This window comes from Fusarium phalaenopsidis, assembly GCF_050370095.1.
Source record: "Fusarium phalaenopsidis strain FUZ10S chromosome Unknown contig_32302, whole genome shotgun sequence".
NCBI lineage: Eukaryota > Fungi > Ascomycota > Sordariomycetes > Hypocreales > Nectriaceae > Fusarium > Fusarium phalaenopsidis.
The window spans coordinates 2,928,956-2,942,402 of record NW_028145405.1 but is presented as its reverse complement, the minus strand read 5'-3'; the positions used below and the strand labels follow the sequence as shown (position 1 = coordinate 2,942,402).

Sequence of the window (13,447 nt, the reverse complement as noted above, 5' to 3'; positions counted from 1 at the left end):
GATGAGTCAAGGGACATCAAGAGTGGGAGTTGATCATGTTTTATCGTGATAATTGACTCTTGTCTGCCGACATGGGTTGCCGAGACCGACTCGAACAGATCTAGCTGACTCCTAGCGGGGGATAATAATAAAAGCGGAATAGGTAGAGAAACGTCACAGGACCATCAGCCCTACCTCTTTGTCTGTCCAACATTGGAGATGGCTGGCTTCGGAAGCAAAACCCGGCTGTTGTGTTCCCCAGGGGTCTTTGAAGCGGGGGGGATCATCATCTCCATACCGCCAAGTTGGAGTAGTCTCTCAGCTTCCCCGGCCGGATAGAGTTGCCAATGCATCTGCAGTGCTCTTTGAGGTTGATGCCTTCTCGGAGTTACGAGGATACACCAGTCAATGGGAAGAGAAAGAAGCTGTGCCTCAAGAGTCTCTCGTCTTGGTGGTGGAGGAATTGACCCTCCCCCCCGGGAATAATAACCAAATCAAATCAAAGGCCTGCAAGATTCGCCATCCTTTCGCCTAATGACCTCCGACCTTGCTTTGCCCCCACAGGCAGAAGGAAGAATGCATGCGATTGGGGGCATTCTTGGCAAAAAAATCACTTGTCTGGGTTGGGTGGTGGTGTTTTGTGACATATATTAACCTGACACCCTGCCACCCACGTCTCTCGCCGGTTCGTGTTGGGAGAAATGAGACGCTCGTAGAGAGAGAAGTTGGTTTTTCTCAATTGGCTCGTTGAGACTGTTCTTGGATAATCGACGAGTTGCTGAAGAGTGACTGACGCTGAACATCATGACGGGTCGCGACGGTGAGAAGGCCGAGATCGGGGTCAACTCTGCGACGGAGAGGAATGATGCTGTTGTCTCGGGAGAGCAAAACAATGAAAAGACGCCACAAACTCGGACGAGTCTCGCCCGCGACAATGACAATGCCAATCTCAACGACATTGTTGATGCCAGCACCATTGGCAACGACGATGAGAACGACAACGATTCCATCGACTCCAAGAACGAGCTGACTCTGTCCAAGGCGCGATGCATCGCCCTTGTCACGACGGTGACGGGAGCATCTTTTCTCAATGTGAGTGTACTTTAAACAGTGGCATTGACTTATCATTAACAACATTTTAGACACTCGCCAGTCAGAGCGTCGTCATCATCCTCCCCGAGATCGGCAAGGCTCTCAACGTCCCCGACACGCGCCAGCAATGGATCGTGTCCTCGTACGTCCTCACCTTTGGATGCTTCCTCCTCCTCTGGGGCCGCATCGCAGACATTTACGGCAAGCGCCTCATCTTTATCCTCGGATCTTTCTGGGTTACTATATGCTGCGTCGTCAACGCCTTTATCCCGACCGAGATTGCGTTCGACCTGTTTCGAGGGCTGCACGGCTTGGTGAGTTGGCTGTAACGAACTTGAGAGTTATGGACTGACTAGTTAGGGTGCTGCTGCGAATGTTCCGACTGCTATTGGTATCCTAGGCACCACGTTTCCCCCTGGCAAGGCAAAGAACTATGCCTTTAGCGCATACGGTGAGTCTCATTCTTCACTGGAACACGGGCATTGATTAACACTCTACAGCCGCTGGAGCCCCCCTCGGCAGCGTCTGCGGCAACCTCGTCTCGGGCCTCATCGCCGAGTGGGCGAGCTGGAAATGGGTCTTTGGCGCCCTCGCCATCATGGCCGGCCTGATCTCCGTTGCCGGCGTCCTCTTCATCCCTCCCCCTCCTCCAGTACTCCGGCCGGCTCACGACAACCTCCGGGCCAAGACGGCGGCCGTCGACTGGATCGGCGCTACTCTCATCACTTGCGGACTCCTGGCCCTCATGTTCGCCTTGACTGAGGGCAACGTGGTCGGATGGACGGCCCCGTGGATCCCCGTCCTCATCGTCGTGTCGGTTCTCATCATCGTCGCCTTCTTCTTCTGGCAGCGTTATCTCGAGAACAAGACGGACCGCCCGCCCCTGGTCAAGGTGTCCATCTTCAACAACTGGCGCTTCACCTCCGTCATGTGCATCATGGGCTTGTTCTTTGGTGGTTTCAACAACTTTCTCATCTACGCCACCTACTACTTCCAGGATTATCAGGGTCTCTCGCCCTTGCAGACCATGCTGCGCTTCATCCCCACTGGTGTCAGCGGCTTCATCGTTGCTTTCATCACTGCTCACCTGCTTAGCCGCATCCCGACCTTTTTCATTCTTGCCATCGGGCATGTTTGTGTTTCCATCGCTGCCGTTCTCTATGCCGTGCCTATTCCTCCGACAACGTCTTACTTTGCCTGGGGCATGTGGGCTATGATTCTTTCTGTTATTGGTGCCGACACAGCCTGGCCGTGCCTCACGCTCTTCACCTCTCACTCACTGCCTCAAGAGGATCAAGCCATCGGCGGCGCCCTCATCAACTCGTCGGGCATGATCGGCCGAGCCATTGCCCTCGCCATCGCCACGGCGATTCAATCCTCTGTCATGGCCAGCGATCGGGGTGTCGACGTCAAGAACGTTGGGCCCGTCGAGGCCTGGGACGCGCCGTCGCTCAAGGGTCTCCGCGCTGGAGGCTGGACCAACTTTGCCATCCTGATCATGGCGTTGGGTCTGGTGGTGTTTACCTTTAGGGGTATGGAGATTATCGGCAAGGTTCCAGCGAGGAGAGAGAGAACTGAGGGAGTTATGAACGAGGAGACGGTAGATGTTGAGAGAAGAGGCCAGCAATAAAAAAGGATACATAGATGAAGAAGTGTTGGTCTATATAGGAAGATTTGGATATAATATACAAAATTGGTATATGACTCAATTGCCTCATCTCACGTAAGAAAGTGATGCAGAATAATGCCCATCAGCTCATCCCGTCATGCTATACATGTAAAGTCGTGCTTGACCGGTCTTCAATTGCTCCGCCGGCCCCGCTCCGTCCAACGACGACCTCCGGCCCGGGTCTGCATCACGCCGAAGAGTGGGGCCGGGCCTCGATTCGTCCGCCGCTCGGCCGATATGACTGGAGAGTCTTTGACTTATAAAAGAAGTCGTTCAGCGACTTTCATTCATTTTTACTTGTGCAAATCTTCAAAGTCTTCTTTTGAATACTAGAATCATGGCCGGCAAGATTGACATCGTCCTCCTCGGTGCCACTGGGTACACGGGTCGTCTCTGTGCGGCTTACATGACAAAGACCATCCCTGACACCATCTCGTGGGCCATCGCAGGCCGAAACCGTGGAAAGCTTGAGGATCTTCAGAAAGAACTCAAAGAGAAAGGAGCAACATGTCTGTCAAGCCCCTTCTCACCGGACCCTCCATCCATGCTGATTACTACAGGCACCGTCTACGCCCTCGACCTCAACTCGGACACTGCCATCGCCGAGCTTGCCCAGACGGCTCGTGTTATTATCAACACTATTGGGCCTTACTCTGCGACTTGTGGAACGGCTGTAATCAAGGCCTGCGCTGAGAATGGGACTGATTATGTTGACTGGTAAGTATTCCCAATTCGCCCCTGAAACCCCCGACTTACAAAAGAAACAGCAGCGGAGAGATGCCATGGATGCAGGGCATAATAGCCAACTACGACGAAACAGCTCGTAGATCAGGCTCAAGAGTAACTCTCCTCCCGTACAACTTTCTTCACGTCGACTGACACCACCCCTAGATAGTCATGACGGCTGGCTGGGGTGCTGTCCCAGCTGACCTCCCAACTTACCTCGCCGTGCGCCACATCCGCGAAGAAATGTCCCTCCCAACGCGCGAGGTTCTCGTCTCGCTCGACGATCTCCGGGGCTCTTTTAGTGGCGGCAGCATCAACTCCATGTGCGACCTCGAGATGAGTTACGGCTCCGCGAGGATCGCCGCCGCCTCGGCACCTTTTGCACTGTCGCCCGTGCCGAGGAGCAGCGCTGAAATTTCAAAACGTGGCGTGCTACCCTCACCCAATGTATTTGGTGTTCAGGTTGTTGAAGGGATGGGTGCTCTAGTTGAAGGCTCACAGACGGGGATAGAGACGGGCATCATTGGCCGCAGCTGGGGTCTATTCGCGGGCCAAGAGTCATACTCTCTTGGTCCAGACGGATACGGCAAGAACTTCTTCTTCTCATCGCGCGTGAGACAGTCTGGCCCAATTATGGCCTGGATGTTTCGTGCTGGGTTTATCCTCCTCACCACTGCCATCACCAAGATCCCTCCACTACGCAACCTAGCCACCAAGACGCTCTTTCCACCAGGGACAGGCCCGTCTGAAGAGCAGCGAAGAGGAAACCACTTTACATATCGTGTCGTGGCCATACCCGACCAAGAAGAGACTTCACGCCGTGTCGAGGTCAAGTTTGCGTATCAAGGAGACCCGTACGTCTTTACGGGCGTGTCACTGACCGAGGCGGCGCTTGCGCTGCTTGAGGGCGGTACACCAGCTCACCAACGTGGAGGTATCTTGACGTCAGCTATGTTGGGCGACAGGTTTGTCGAGAGGTTGAAGCGGCCACAAGCAGGTGTCGAGATAGAGATCAAGGTTGTGGAGGAGTAGAGTGATACCGTATTCTACTTATTAGATTGCTCTGCTATATATCGTGTATCGTAATAAGAAAATCTATGCAAACAGCCAATGAATGATGCCGCTGATCAAGTACTAACCAGCACTCGTTGTCTAGGTAAGTTATGGGTATCAAAACACCAGACAGAAACAAAAGAAGCGCCAGACAACCCCCGTCTAGATATGCTACCGGCCCCTTTCCTCCTCAATGATAATGTCATCCAGGTCAGGTTCATCCTCGTCCACCGGCTCATCACGGGATAGCCGCTGGAGGCGTTGCCGCATGGCAGGATCCTGTTCCAACTCTTGCCAAAGCTCCACGTCCCATTCCTCGATATTGTCTCCGCGTCGACTCTGACCCCAGGGCGGCCACTGCCAAAGACCGCCGATGAGAAGAAGCCGCTTAGAGCACTTCATGACAATCTCCATGAGCCCGATGAGTCCGAGAACGATGAACAGAGTTGACCACCACACGGCATCGTCCCCAAAGAGGTGAGTGAAGCTGTTGCGTATGGCATATGGACCGGAAGGCGAGGGCGCATAGACCCCGTCAAGGAAAGACAGCCAAGCAAACCAGCCAATCGTAGTGATAAAGAAGCTGACCATGACGATTGCTGACTTGTAATGGGTCTCAAAGATACTGTGACAGTTAGTCAATGTTTCAAATGTCAGACTCAAAGGTTGCTTTGCTTACAAGAGCTTCCAGTTGATCCAGAGGACCCCGACCGAGAATGCGAGCGTGCCCAGAGCATACAGCCCCTGGTCGCGCGCAGACGGTGAGATCCATCCATAGCCTGTCCAGACACCGTACCAAGCAATGACTCCCTCGACAGCTCCGAGAAGCATCCACCGGGCAAACTTCCAGATATTCAGACCCATGTTGCGCTGCCCAAAAACATAGAGCTCGGGGACAGCCAAGAGCGTCTCGGCGCTGAGGTCCTGCTCCCAGATTCCCATACAGATGACGGCAAGACTGGTGAACAAAGTGTTGAAGACAGTCAAACTTGTAGCCTCGTACAGAGAGGTACCGCTGTAGCCAGTGTATCTCTGATACTGCGCCGTTGGCAGATAGAAAAACATTTCCTTCCAGAACGTATAAAGAATGAACTTGGCGGTGCGAACATAGTTCCATCGCCCGTGGACAAGCAACAGCCGCTGCAGGAACCGGAACTGAGCAATGGCGTAGTCTGCCACACGAGCAGCCTGGAGACCTTCCTTGCCCGAAATGCCAATGCCGACGTGGCTTGCCGATATCATGGCCAGGTCATTTGCACCGTCGCCGATCGCCAGAGTGAGTCCTCGCCTCTTCTTTCCTCGGAATGACTTGAGACGAGACCGGACGGTTCGGACGAGGAGCGCCTTTTGCGCCGGTGATGCTCGACAGCAGATGACCGAATCGACTTGCAGCATGACCTTAAAGAAGTGAACAGACAACTCGGGTGATTTCTCCACGGCTGCGAGCGTCTGGCCGTCGATAACAACCACGCTGTGAATCGAACCAGCCTGGAGATCCTCGGACAAGGCAACCAACTGCGAATCCAAGCCGCCCTTGCTGACATCGAGAATATACAGATCAGAGCCCGGCTTGCAGATTCGAGCCGAGTGCGCAATGTTGATAGCCGTCTCCCGCTTATCGCCCGTCAGCATCCAAATCTTGATGTTGGCCCTGCGTAGCCTGTCGATGGTTTCAGGGACTCCCTTCTGCAGCTTGTCCTCGATGGCAGTTGCGCCGACCAGATCAAAGGCCTGTTCAATCATGTCGCCGGCCTCCTCAATGCGCTCCTTACGGTTGTTGAGACTGGTCGAGGCTTCGTCCCAGACCTTCTTCCAAGTCTTGTAATCCTGCTCCGAGATGAACTTTTGCGCAAAGAGTAGAGTGCGCAGTCCCTCCGTTGCAAAGTCATCCAGATGCTTGAAGCACTTTGTGAAAGTCTCCGAGTCATCAAGAATGATTGGATCGTCCAAGAACGCCAGGTGATCGGGCAAGGGCTGCTGGTAGTGAACTGGAGTATGCAAGTACTGGCCCCTGGGAGCGTCGATCGACACCCCGCGAGTCGCGATAGACAGACGAGGCTTATCCTCAGAGCGACGAGCAAGTCTGCTGAATTCAAAGGACTTGCTTCTGTCCGTCTTGGGCCGCCTGCTGGTGCTCCTATCCCTAGAGATGCCCGGGTTCCGGCGAACTGTAAGACTGGGTCTGCCGCCAAAACTGTTCCGTGGCTCCTGCTGCTCGCTTCGTCGGTGCATCTCGCGTTCCAGATCAGCACTCTTGCGCACCTCAGTTGCCTTTTGCTTAGCGAGCTGCGACATCTTAAGCCGGGGAAGAATAGCCGAGTCAGCACCCTTGCAGATGACCGAGATACGTCCATCAGGGAAACGGACGATGATGGACATCTTCTTTCGTGCGCTGGTGAATTCGATAACATCCAAGACCTCGTATTTGAGCTCCTCCTCTTGTCCATCAGGGTGAGTGATATGCAACGTGATCGTCTGAGTCGTGCGGTTGATGACAAGATAACCTAGTTCTTGAGCCGCTCTCACGAGGGCGAGCTCATCCGGAGACGCAGCTTGGAATTCCAACTCCCCATTCTCCTTGTGTTCTGGCAGACAAGTGTGGCATAGTGCTACCGCCAAGATATACTGCTTTGCTTTTCTGGCGAATCCTGAGTTAGGCCGAAGACGGATGTATTCAATCAGGTCGTTTGTCGTTACATCGGGCTGGACATGGTCCGGACGTCCGGTTGAGCGCCATTGAGATGACGATCTGCGACTGCCAAACGACATCCTAGAAGGCGCCATCGAAGGCCTCGAGGGGGCCATCGAAGGGCGGCGTGACATAGATGGTCGAGGTGACATGGACGGGCGAGATGGAGACGCGAGCGGCAACGGCGAAGTCGGCTCCTGAAGCTCCTCCCTAATAACAACTGTAACAGGTTCAGTTTTGTAGACAGATGGTTCGCTGGTGGATGACTCTTCATCGTCCAACTTGGCCGCTTCAATCTCATCGACCTTGGGCTCAAGATCCATCTCATGTAACCAGACGGTTCCTGCAACACTGATCTTGCGGAACTTCATAACGTTGTCCGTCAAAGTTCCCGTCTTGTCTGAAAAGACATAACCGACCTGTCCAAGATTCTCGAGAATAGTGTTGGTGTTGCAGCGCGCAGGGGTATCCGTCTCCTCATCATACATTTCAATATCCGAGTTGAGCATCAGGAGCTGCCCAATCTTTACAATCTCCAGACTGATGTACAGGGCCAGCGGGACGACGTTGTTGAACATGATAATGAAGGCAATGATGATCTGGTAGAACGGTACCTTGGCGTGCTCCAAATACCACGAATGCCTCTCCGTGCTCTTCTGCCATCTGAGATAACCGCCTGACACGCCGACGGAGAGTACAACGACGTAGAATGCGAGAGTGACGACAATCTTGTTGTTGATGCGTTCGAGGGCGGGCTTCTTGGCTTTCGGGTGCTTGTTGGCGTTCATGCGGATCTTGCAGTCCTCTCCTGTGTTGATGACCAGGCCAATGGCAGCATTGGTGTTTCGCATGACGCTGCCTCGGTAGATGACCTCGCTCGAAGTCAATGGAACCGTCTTGCCGTTGACAGTGACACGGCCATCAAAGTTGTACAGATCAGGGTTCGGGTCCTCGACAACGAACTCGGCGTCGCATTTGGATATTCCCTCGAGAGAATCACAACCCTCCAAAGCGTGTGCGACCTGCTTGCTCTTGAGGTTCGTCTCGCCGTCTAGGGCCATGGTTTCGATATATGCGAGCTTGTTCTCTCCATCGCTGTGCAACAGAACTATGTCGGCAGGGATAGGTTCATCGCGACACAGCCTGACAATATCTCCAACCTTGATCTCGCTCCATCTCACGGGAACCCATCGTAGTCCGTTGAACTCTTCGTTAGGGGCGGGGTGAGGTTCGGCAGTCGAATTGATCAAGAACGGGTTCCATCGCCTCCATCGAGTGATTGGCTTCAAATTGCCCGTATATTTATCTTCTCTTCCAAGGACTGTCGCAAAGCCAGCATTCTCCAATTGATCGAGGCGGTATCGTCGGTAATCGTCGTAGCCTTCCTTGAAAATGGTCAAGAGAACAAAGAAAAGCAGCGGTAGGATGGTAGTGTAGGATCCGGTGGTCGAGAGACCCGGGATCTAGATCCAGGGGTTAGCAATGGCACCATCCCGTCACACCGAGCTAGTTTATACGCACCATTTGCGGCACACCGACGCATAGGAAGTAAAAGTTGCCGACTCGGGAGAATTGGAAGAAGAGTTGTTTAGGGAAGAAGTCCCAGACGGTATATCGCGACGTCCGGATGCTGTTGGACACGTACGAGAGGCCACGGCGGGTATCGATCAGAGGCGTGTCGTGCTCGAGCTGGAGGGGGATATGTCGCCCGTCGGTGGCAGCAACGATGTGCTTACGGCGTAAGATGGGCTCGACGACGGTCTTCTGGTAGAGGGACGCGGCGGCATCCTTGACGCGACGGGCCAGCGGCGCAGAGAGACTGGCGTCGTTGCTGCTACGGCCGAAGCGGCGACGGACCTTGGAGTCCCTGCCCGGCGGCTCAGGCCCTTGGCGCGCCTCCGAGTCGGAGCGGCCTGGGGACATGATGGCTGGCTGGCTGTCAAAAGGGGTCAAGCGAGCTGGCTGAGGCTAGTCGTGGAGGAAGGCCAAGGCCATGTGCGAGCTGCAAAGGAAGCAGTTGGATGCGCGTCTTGAAACGAACGAGTGACTTGCGTGCCGTGCTCCGACTCTTGGAATTGTGACCATGACCTAATGGCCGTTGTAGGGGGGAAAGACGGGACCTGGCAGGCCAGGGTTTCGGCTTCTTGGAGTGGCCCGATCTCGATCTTCGTATTTTTCTTTGCCTTGCCTTGCCTTGCAACGCTATGCTACGCTACGAGGAAGGGATGAGCGAGGCGTGGCGTGGTCGGGGCTGTTTCGCCCGATGTCCGACTGGCTGGAAGCGCCGTCACTAGTAGAGAAAAAAGAGTGTGATGGATAACGAACGGTAGCCTCGTCCTAGGCCGAGTGATGATCGTGTGCAAAGGCCATGATAATTCTCATGACGGCCCCTCGGACTCCCCGAAAACCCCAGAGTAGGTGAAAATTAGGTCGTCCCGTCAGCCGCAGGGGGAAGGGATGGATGGACTGGAGGCGAAATATGGAGTGCGTGTACGCGCGGAACGTGGAGCGTGGAGCTGGCCTGTGATGGCGGTGGCTCAGCTCCCTTCCGTCCAATCTTTGCCCAAAGTCTAATCCATCGTTTCCAAGATTAGATCATAGTCAAGGACGTTGCAAGGACCGTCTCAACGTCCGTCTCCATCTTGGAGCAGAGTTACATCCAACTTCCATGACGGAACAACTGTCACCGTTATGGTAGACCTCAAGGGCTCCTAGAAAAAGGCACCGTTTCTTATCCATCCCCGTCCATCAGCCACTGCTCCCTGCTTTGTACCTACTATCGCAGCCTCAAATTCAGAACAATGTCCGTGCTGGCCCTGCTCTGCACCCCTGGTCTGACAACGTCAAGGACCACTCGCACCTCTCCACCGCGCTCTCATCATTCATGAGATCCTTGCCCCGAGTTGATTCGATAATAGCGGAGCTGCTCAACCCTTCTAGACTTCTTCGCCTGACGGTCCGCGCCCAGAGTACCCGTACCTTAACTTGATGTACGTAGTACCACCACCACGTAGCACTGTACCACCTCGCTTGTCGGTTTTGCTTCTTCCGCAGGAGCTTAAACCGGCGAGACGAAAGCCAAGACAGGTGACGTTGAACAAGGGTCTTTGTCTGTAAAGCAACATCATATCATCTTTAATAACTACAATCAGACTGCATCTCAGACGTCATTCAACGATTACACAAGATGGACAAAGTAAATGGGCTGTGGAAAATGTCATGCTATTAACTATTCATTACCCTTCCTCTAGCTCATATCATATCATAGGTCTCGTACGTATTACGATTACTCTACTATGACACTCTCCTTCTCTTTAGCTCACCAACTTTTGCAAATGTAAAAAAAGACACTATACCACCCATACCTTTTTGTATCCATACCATCTTAAACCCTTCCTGGGCTGGTAAAAACGCAGCAGAAATCATCTTTTGTTGAAAGCAGATAGCCACCCCCTTTTTGTTTTGGTTCGCTCCCCTAAAGTAGCAAAAAAATCATGCGCCCTGAAAATACCATCCCTTTCCTTTATGCATGCATTTGGTGATACTGTCACCCTGGTGTCGTTTACCTGCATCCGTCGTGTACTTGTGCTGTCGGTAATATGTGCTGTTGATGCTGTTGAAATGCAAAAAATCATGATGCTTGCTTGAGCTTCGCTCCCCCCTTTTAATGCACTCCTGTATGTTCAAACAGGGCCCGGATGGCATCATTGTCCATGCCCGTCTCGAGGGCCAGCTGAAGTTGGATTCTCGCCTTTTGAGGGTTCAGGAAGCCCGCGCCGATGCCTGCCTCGCATGGGCCAACGAAGCCGCCCTCCGGTCGCCGACTGACCACAACGGGAATGTCAGTCTCCCGGACCACTCTCCGGATCTCTTCGGTGCCTGCTGACGTCCAAAAGCCCGCGCCGAGTCCAGCAAGCACGATACCTCGAGCGCCGAGGTCGATAGCCGCTTGAAACATGCCGATGCTGAGCTCCTGGTAACCGTACAGCACCTCAACCTGGGGCAATGCCGCATCAGGGGTGAGTTGATGCCCGGGCCAGCGCCCATTGGTGCGCTGAAGGTCGAAATGGCGGTGGCCAAGCGGACGAGAGGGCGGGTAAAAGAAGACGGGTTGAATGTTGACAAAAGTGCCCAGCTGGCCGCTGTCCGGGGACTGGAAAGAGTCGAGGTGGTTGGCGTTGACCTTGGTGGTGAAGCGAGCGGATCCAATGCGGTCGTTGATGACAATCATGACTCCCCGACTACGGGCGCTCTCTGTCGCAGCTAGCGTCACGGATGAGAGCAGATTCATGGGTCCATCGGCGCTGATGGCAGTGGCAGGCCTCATTGAACCCGTCATAACAACGGGTTTGTCGCTCTGAACGGTGAGATCGAGGAAAAAGGCCGACTCATCAAGGGTGTCGGTGCCGTGCGTCACAACAACGCCCTGGGTATAGGGGCTGTCGAGATCATCCTGGATTTGCTCGGCCAACATCATCAACATGGTCGAATTCATGTCAATGCTGTCGGCATTGGCAAACTGGACACCGCGCACGTTGGCGACGTTGCACAGCTGCGGCACGGCGTCGATGAGAGCTTGGACGCCGAGGGCACCGGAATGATACCCCGTCGTCTGATGCGCGGAGCCCGCGGAGCCGGCGATGGTTCCCCCCGTGGCGTAGATGGTGACATTGGGGAGGTTCGGGGAGAAGCAGTTGAAGTCGGAGACGGTCCTGGCACCAAAGGGCAGGGCCGTCTGCATCGGCTGCTGCTGCTGGGCCGAGTGGTGGTGAGGTTGGAGGTACAGCTCGGAGGGGACGGGTGAGCCCCAGACGGAGGCGGCCCAGGCGCCAAAGGGGAGCAGGGCAGTCGAGGGCGCCAACATGCTCACGATGAAGCGCCACAGGTAGGCAGCCCAGGTAACGGAAGACGAAGCCATACTGAGAGAGGACGATGCTCCGGACCCGGAGCAGAGAACGGGAACAGCGGCTACCAAGGCGCGAGCATGGACGGTTTTTAAGCTAGGCATCATCACGACGGGATCTCTTTGATATTGGATCTCTGAGCGATGCACGAGCCTTCTCCTTCTCACACACACAGCTTGTCTCCTTGTAGATCTCGTCAGATGGCGGGTCGGTTAGCTCTCGGCCTCGCCTTTTCCTTCTCGTCAAGGTCCAGCCTGTGAAGATGAGAGAGAGACTGAGCTGAGCTGAGCTGAAGATTGGTTGTTAACCAAGGTAGGCAGCTAGCTCTGCTTGGATGCGTCTGTTGAATCATCGGGACCGGTTTATAATTAGTCAAATCCAAAGGTCGAGTTGAGCGCGGTGCATCGGGCCGGTAGACGAATCGTAGACTGTAGACAAGACACCTAGCTTGTAGCTACTCCATCTTACGACCCTGGTGCGCCGGAGCATGGTCTGACATGGTTGCATTTTATTGTCTTTGGTGAACCCGTTTCCCGAGGTCTGACCTTGCCTCAAGCCACTGGCTGCACGATGCGGGCTGCAGAACAATGGTGGATGCTGGTGCTGGTGCTGGTGCTTCTGCAAGCAAGCAACCTAGCAAGCCCACACCCCAGGCTGGGGCCAAAGTTGCTTGCTCCATGCTACTACGGGGCAGACAGGCAGAGGCAAGCAAGCATGGGGCAGGCAATATGGACCCTGGCGTGGTGGTGGTGGTGGTGGTGGTGGTGGTGGTGGTGAATGGATGGATGTGGATGGGAGAGAGGTAGCAGCAGCGTGATAGTAGCAGTGGTGGTGGTGGTGAAAGATGGGGGTGCCCTGTATCTGCACCGATATGGACGAGTGAATGTGGGCAGGCACGTCCCAGCCCATGAATGGAATCCATGGTGGGCGACGTCGCTTACAGACAGTGGATGCTGCTTGGCCACAGGACGGGCAGGCTAGGTACGAAATGCCTTCTACGACGTGCATGGCGATACCAACATTGCAATTTACCGGCAAGAGAGGATGGCAGTGGATGGATGGATGGAGGGATGGATCCATGGATGGGATGGTCTGAACCAAAGTTATCCAATCCTTAACAAGCAGGTCCTCGACAGGGATTGCTTTCAAAAGCGCTCCGGGATGTCGAGAATTCCCTTTCGAGAATCCCACGTCTACCAACCCCTGCTAGCCGACTTGTCGAGTTGGAGTTGGATATCCGATGAACGCTCACGGCTCATGGCAATCATGGCTCTCGCTCGCTCGCTCGTGCCCAGAAACGCGCGTGCTTGCGCTAAAGCACAACTCGTGGCATGA

At 54.5% G+C, this 13,447-nt stretch overlaps 4 protein-coding genes across 4 annotated transcripts; 2 read left to right on the top strand and 2 right to left on the bottom strand.

Annotated features, from left to right (window-relative positions):
- Positions 1-783: 783 nt before the first annotated feature.
- On the top strand, positions 784-2,701 carry LRP88_08279 (major facilitator superfamily domain-containing protein; the record flags this gene model as incomplete). Its single annotated transcript, XM_083244787.1, has 4 exons — positions 784-1,071; positions 1,122-1,307; positions 1,432-1,522; positions 1,572-2,701. 4 exons carry the CDS (start codon positions 784-786, stop codon positions 2,699-2,701), a joined length of 1,695 nt encoding a protein of 564 aa, XP_083099281.1.
- A 376-nt stretch (positions 2,702-3,077) lies between these two features.
- LRP88_08278 (Saccharopine dehydrogenase-domain-containing protein) lies at positions 3,078-4,498 on the top strand (the record flags this gene model as incomplete). The annotated part of the gene is made up of 3 exons (XM_083244786.1): positions 3,078-3,457; positions 3,508-3,580; positions 3,632-4,498. The coding sequence occupies 3 exons, from the start codon at positions 3,078-3,080 to the stop codon at positions 4,496-4,498; spliced, it is 1,320 nt and encodes a 439-aa protein (XP_083099280.1).
- Positions 4,499-4,690: 192 nt separating this feature from the next.
- Positions 4,691-9,131, bottom strand: LRP88_08277 (uncharacterized protein; the record flags this gene model as incomplete). Its single annotated transcript, XM_083244785.1, has 3 exons — positions 4,691-5,006; positions 5,199-8,671; positions 8,730-9,131. The coding sequence occupies 3 exons, from the start codon at positions 9,129-9,131 to the stop codon at positions 4,691-4,693; spliced, it is 4,191 nt and encodes a 1,396-aa protein (XP_083099279.1).
- A 1,741-nt stretch (positions 9,132-10,872) lies between these two features.
- On the bottom strand, positions 10,873-12,219 carry LRP88_08276 (Asparaginase/glutaminase; the record flags this gene model as incomplete). Its single annotated transcript, XM_083244784.1, has 1 exon — positions 10,873-12,219. The coding sequence occupies one exon, from the start codon at positions 12,217-12,219 to the stop codon at positions 10,873-10,875; it is 1,347 nt and encodes a 448-aa protein (XP_083099278.1).
- Between the last annotated feature and the right edge of the window lie 1,228 nt (positions 12,220-13,447).